Below are 6,102 nucleotides of genomic sequence, written 5' to 3' on the forward strand. Positions count from 1 at the left end.
ACCCGGGTGTTTTCGTTTCTATTAGGGCATCATGTACGTCGTCAGGATACCGGAGCAATATATTGGGCTGTATATATCATCAAGAAAAGACTGGAAATGCGTATGGTTTATAGTCAAATCAGCGGGCAGTTTGGATTTTGCTTTAGAAAGCCGAGCAATCAAGGCTCTCCGAGATGAGCAAGGAGCAAGAATACCAATCTGACGCATCCGAAGATATTGAGATGGACGAGGATCCGCGGTTCCTGACAGAACAGCCTTGTCTCCAAGGCGAGAAGAACCCAGAACACCCTGGTGGCCGGGCTCGGAAGCGTTGCTGCGTTGGTCGGCTGCGTTCTTCCCACTCCCGGTTGGCCCTGGCAGAGGGCTTCTTAAGGGACTGAATGTAAATGTAGGTGGGAGAAGAGAGCTAAAGAAGAAAAGATGGGGTTTTCAGGTGGCGGTTGTAGTGAGTTGGAGGTTTTAGAAGGGGACAGATGCGGATGTGACAATTGAAACTGGATGCTAAAACATCATGAAGACGAATGTCCAAATGGTGTACCTGACTTGAGGACTCGTTCAATCTGGGTAGAGTCACTATCTGGATGACGTTAGGACTTCGCACCCCGTTCTGAGGAAACTTTATCAGCAGTGGCAGGACAAAGAGCTTTGCGATATGAAATGAAATGGCGAATAACTTGCTTGCGCGGGATTCTGGGACGGTCTTCTTCATTTGATACCTGGTAAAACAAACCCAAATGCTATGATATGGCCGTTTCAAATGTTGAAAGTAAACCACTGCTAAGTCCCAACATCCCAATAAATTCTGGGAAAACTGGGTTATCACCAGGGACCATATCACATCCTCACTGTCTGTGCCGACATCACTTCATGGGAGTTTACATTGGTCATGAGAAGGATGGGAGACAACCATCAGTCAGGCATACCATCAGCCATAATATATTCAACACCATCGACCATCATATAGTCAACAGATTAAAGTCCCACACGAGATCAATGGCCATTTATGGGCCTTGGTGCTTATTTCCTACCCCTGTTTTCATGCCGAGACGTTGCGTTTGAAAGCATCACCAATGCCGTGATGTGAGCTGAAGCCTCTTGGAGTGCCTTTTTCACCCACAACATGCCAGGAATCTCGGAGAAGTAATAATAAAACGAGGGATTTTGTCAAGATACCATTCTCAGAATGACCTACTGAGTGTCCTGCCAATTTGAGAGACGCCCTTGAGCTTTAAAGTCGAAGATCGCCAATATTCTGCACCCATTTTGATGCCTTTTCGACATGGCTCAGTCACAGCAGTCGCGGTGGTAGTCTACACGATACGGGATTTTCATCAAGTTGCGTTTCTCTCATACTGCAAACATGAAGGCCGCGAGTGCTTGGGAACAGTGAAAAACCGCCATCAAAACAGTTCCGACGACCCAACAGGCCAGAAATCAATCTCGGCTTAGACCCCATCGCTGAGTCCTACGATTGAAGGAGAACAGAAGAAATCATGATGCCCCACGATCTCCTCAATATTCCCGAACTGCAACTTTCCAGGTCATTTTTCGCGCGGCTTGACATCGAACATGAGGAATTATCACCAAACTCACCCTCTGCAACTTCACCACCCACTAAGCTCACCGACCCCCCAATCCCCCATAAAAATTCCGCTGCCCTCCTGCCCGAGCTGCCTCACCGTCTTGAAGGCTCACATCACAGTCCCTCCCACCCTCTGCCACTCTCACCACCCGTTGCCCCCACAGCCAAAAGTGGGTCCTCCCCGCTCCTTCCCAACTGCGCACACTTTCGCTCCTTCCCTCAGTGCAATTGACGCGCAAGTTTCTCCAGGCAGCAGGCTATCAAGGTCCTTGTGCCTTCCATTTATATCGGTGTTCAGCTCAATTGTGAGTCAGGTGGTTGGGTGCCTGATGGTGAGGGTTTGGTGGGAAAGGCGGGTGCAATGTTTACTTCGGTGGAGTACGAGATAGGGGATGCCAAGACTTGAGGTTAGACCTGAGTTTTGCCGATGATAGGAGACGTCGGGTGATGTGCAAGGCTGTAGATTCATGAGGCTGGGGATGTCTAGAGGTGTTTTTTTGGATCTGATTGGGTTGTGTTTTTTCTGGGAGGTGTGTAGGGCATTGGGTGTGCTTTATTGCTTGAGATATCATGTTCAGGATGGCTCTGCGATGTTGAGGCTCCCTAAGTCAAGCATGAGATCTGGAAATGGTCAGATGAATATCGAATTGAAGATAGCATGAAGGCTGGGTAGTGGTCCAAGAGTGTGCTTGAGTTGGCTTTGCCAGGCAATCTTCCGTGTGTTCTTGTTTGGTGACAATGATTGTGGGCGTTTGCAGAGATACCTTTGATCAAGACAGCAGCGTTTTGAATAGGAGGACAAGGTGGTTAAATACAAAGAAAAGAGTCAATGCCCTGGCGTCGTGTGGGCTTTTTGATCCAACATCTGTCTATATACTACATCATCACTGAAAAGAAAATGCCCGTTAATCTGTCTGTTGGAAAGATGCTGAAGACCCTTATGGCCTTCATCTACCTGATATCATGTTGTTTTCAACCTCCATTTTGCCTCTGATATTGTCAGAAACTCATATGTTCGAAATGATCCCATCGCTACCCCAAGTTCAGACCCTAAAAGCGACCACCAAACCCTCTGTTCGAACCTTGATCGACGACATCATCGTCCCAGCTTAGGAAGGAGCAACTGCCCATTGTTATTGTTCTGCCCCAGTGAATGGGAAAATTCTGCCCACCGCCGTGCCTGACCCTCCGCTGCCTGACCCTCCGCTGCCTGGTTTGTTCATCTGCTCTCCCAAATTCCCGTGAACCTTTCCCTCTCTTCTTTTTTTACTCAGTACGACCGATCGCCACGCTTGTAGGTACCCCCATTCCCGCCCTCTCATGGCATTTATTCTTCTTCTCTTTCGTTTGCTAACGATATTTTCAATAGTACCAGAAATTCGCCATCCGTCAAGCGATGTGAGTTTTTTTTTTTGATCTTTGTTTTTCTTTCGACTTTTTCAACTTTGGCTGACCATCTTCGACAGTACCCAAGCAACGACTTTTCGTCTCACCTTGTAGGCTTTCATCTTGGTATTCTGTGGCTTCACGACATTCGCTGACCATTTTCAACAGTTCCAGCATCGGCTTTTCGTCCCCGCTTTGTAGGTTTTCGTCTTTGTGTCCCACGACTTCATGACCGGTTTGCTAACGATTATACAGACAAGATGTACACCATCACCACCTTCGCCGCAGTTGCCTTCGGGCTTCTCGCCCAGCTCGCCGCCCTCGCGGTGGTTGTCTGCTCCCTCGGCTTAGCAGGTATGTTGCGTTCTTAGTCATTAGATTTCAAGCGTCTGTTAACGAATGTGACAGTCCAAACTGCAAGCCCGACCGCCGCCCTCGCCGGGTTGGCTTTCCTTCTGTTGTTCTTCTCTCTGGTCTTCCCTCGCTTCCGAAAGGAGTACTTTGCAGCCTTTGCTTCTGCGGTGCTGGGCGGACTCCTGGCCCACTTTAACGGGTCTGCGAGCTTCTCGTCTGGTGCCTTCACCACCGCACTGACTGTATTTGTGCTTTCTCTTGTGTGCAAGCACTTCCCGGGATGCTTCAATGTCCTGTGGAGGTACGTCGTTACCGCGGTGTGTTGCCTGGCCCCTGTCTTTTCTCCCTCGTGGAGGGCTTTCCTCGGAAAGTCGCGGGGGACTTGCAGGAATTTCCCTGAGTTGATTGAGAACGTTGTTCTCATGATTCCGCTGAGTCACATCACCCTCCGCGAGTTACTCAACGAGGTGGCGCGGCGTCACGTTCAAGAGTTGAGATTTGCCGAGCAATGCGTCACCCTTGGGAAAGTTCTCGACAGCTCTCAAGCCGCTGTTGATGAGTTCCGCCGTGTTCACCCGAACAGGAGGCTTTCCCATTGTGTGCGCAGATTTATCTGGGAGCAGATCCCCCTTGCCGAGATGGAAGACGGTCTTTTTGAGTTGAGTCGTTTCTCTACCTGGGAACGGCTCCTCTTCCTCGCCGGTTTCTTGGGTTCTTTGCTGGAGACTGAGCTTGCTCGGTTGAAGGCCGCCTGTGAGAAACTGGATGAGGTGATCAACAAACGGCAGCAGTACATTGCTTCTGCCATCCAGATCCAAAAGATTGTCGTCAAACAGACAGCGGCATACCCTATCGTCAAGATCCCGGCTGTGGCGCGTTTGCCCTCGCGGGCACTCGTGCTCAAGCCCGATAGCTTGGTCCCTGCCGCACTCCCCCCTGCGTCTCCTAGACGACCAGAAGAGAAGAAGGACATGAGCGTGTTCGAGATGATCGTCTCGACCGCTCGTCACCCCCGCAGCAAAAGCAAGGTTCTCCCCGTCACAGAGAACTGAGGTCGAGCTGCCTCCGACCCCCGACCACTCCCACTCCGAACCCCCTGCCTCTCCTGCACCCGCCATCATCGAGGAAATCGCTCCTCTCTCGCCATCGACCATGGTCCAGCGCGCCTTTTCCCAAATTGAGGGCATGGACCAGGCGTTGAGAGCGTTGTCCGTTCGCGAGCATCACGCGCCGGACAACGAGATCTACGAGATGATGATGCGGCCTCGCAAGGAGAGTGCCGTCACAAAGGAAGCTCGGTTCGCTCGTGAACGGTCGCTCATTGCGTACCGTCACGCCCAAGCCGAGAAGGAGAAAGAGATCAAGGCTTTGGTGGTTGTTTCTCCCGCTGCTGTCACTTCGGTGACTTTAGCACCAGCCGCCGCCGCCGCCGATACTCCCTTCGTCCTTCCTTCGGACGCCCCAGCCCAGGCCACCGCCGTCGCACCAACCTCTTCCGATGATCTGATGTCGGAACTCCGCGTTGCCCTCGCCGCGCGCGAACGAAGCATCCGGAAGACGACGCGCGACGACACCCCGGCCAAGCTGAAGGCTGCCAATGCCACTGTTCCCGCCACGTCATCCAGTGAAGATGAGTGGGTCACCACGGATGAGAGTGATTCGGACGAGCCTCGCGGCTCTGAAGATGACGATTCCAAGTCTGACGTCGATTCCGAAGGTCCCCGCGGGCCAGAGGATGATGACTCTGGCGACGGTGATGAGGACGACGCGCCACCGAGCGTCGCCTCTTCCATTCTAGCTGTTGTGGATGGTGAGCAAGCTTCACCGAGCGAACCCACCGCCGACGCCGTCGATGACAACGACAAACACGGTTCCCCTGGTCCGTCCGGAAACCCTGCTCTGCCCGAAGCCGAAGTGTCTTTTGACTCGGAAGCTGGTGCGCGTGAGCAGGCCGGCGGTTCCACCCGTGACGTTGCCGTCACCGTCGGCGGTGACAAGCAAAGTGAGGACACGGATGACGAGCCCGAGACCTCTTTGGAGGAGGAGGAGGGTGAGAGTGATTCTTGCGTTGGTGTTGACCAGCAGTTGCTCGTTACACAGCTTTATCCACCGCTACCCCCGAGCCCAACGACGACGACCACGCGCGGTGAAGCGGAGACTTCTTTGGAAGGGGAGGCCGAGCAGAAGGTGCTGTCTCGCGACAGGGCGGAAGTGGTTTGACATCTTCGGAGGAAGGGAGTGTTGACACACCACCTGTCGGCTCCAGTCCTGTTGTTAGTGTGGAGGCACAGACTGAGAACGATGCCGACATCACAAGCCTCTTGGAGGCTTCTCATATTTCGACTTCCGTTGCGCAACAGTTGCAAGTCCACATGGTCAACAGCAGACAAACAACAGCAACAGAACAGACAATAATTGGCTGAATTCAAAGGCAAACAAACAGCCGACGGCCAATAACCACACCCCGCCAGCCAATCACAGTATCCTGAAGGTGGGCAATGGTTCAAGACATGAGGGAAGCCCGGTCAATGACGGGGGACCGGAAGGTCTGCCAACGCCTCGTGCCCAAGGGAATGGAAGCCTTGACCGAGGGGCGTCGCCTCGCCGCGAACCCCAAACCTCAAAGTGAAAAGGTGGGACCGAAGGAAGGGTGAAAAGGAAAGAAGGAATTCACCGGAATGGGAGGGAAGGCCAAGGTTGTCGAATGAATGAAGGGGTGAAGGAATACCCGCCAATGGGTCAATCCCCCGAACGCCCGGAAGTAGAAGGGGTCCCCCCTG

The 6,102-nt window shown here is 52.7% G+C and overlaps 3 protein-coding genes across 3 annotated transcripts in view; all 3 read left to right on the forward strand.

The window, feature by feature from the left end:
• Nucleotides 1-3,228: 3,228 nt before the first annotated feature.
• Nucleotides 3,229-4,374, forward strand: PODANS_1_11665 (uncharacterized protein; the record flags this gene model as incomplete). The annotated part of the gene is made up of 2 exons (XM_001908797.1): nucleotides 3,229-3,322; nucleotides 3,377-4,374. The coding sequence occupies 2 exons, from the start codon at nucleotides 3,229-3,231 to the stop codon at nucleotides 4,372-4,374; spliced, it is 1,092 nt and encodes a 363-aa protein (XP_001908832.1).
• Nucleotides 4,375-4,474: 100 nt separating this feature from the next.
• PODANS_1_11666 (uncharacterized protein) lies at nucleotides 4,475-5,542 on the forward strand (the record flags this gene model as incomplete). Its single annotated transcript, XM_001908798.1, has 1 exon — nucleotides 4,475-5,542. The coding sequence occupies one exon, from the start codon at nucleotides 4,475-4,477 to the stop codon at nucleotides 5,540-5,542; it is 1,068 nt and encodes a 355-aa protein (XP_001908833.1).
• Nucleotides 5,543-6,026: 484 nt separating this feature from the next.
• Nucleotides 6,027-6,102, forward strand: part of PODANS_1_11670 (uncharacterized protein) — a gene marked incomplete at both ends in the record, with an annotated part of 2,403 nt that continues 2,327 nt past the window's right edge. Inside the window, one exon of the mRNA XM_001908799.1 lies at nucleotides 6,027-6,101. Within this exon, the coding sequence (XP_001908834.1) occupies nucleotides 6,027-6,101 (75 nt within the window). The remainder of the gene's footprint in view (nucleotide 6,102) is intronic.

The sequence above is a fragment of the Podospora anserina genome, chromosome 1 (genome assembly GCF_000226545.1).
Source record: "Podospora anserina S mat+ genomic DNA chromosome 1, supercontig 2".
In the NCBI taxonomy this organism is placed as follows: domain Eukaryota; kingdom Fungi; phylum Ascomycota; class Sordariomycetes; order Sordariales; family Podosporaceae; genus Podospora; species Podospora anserina.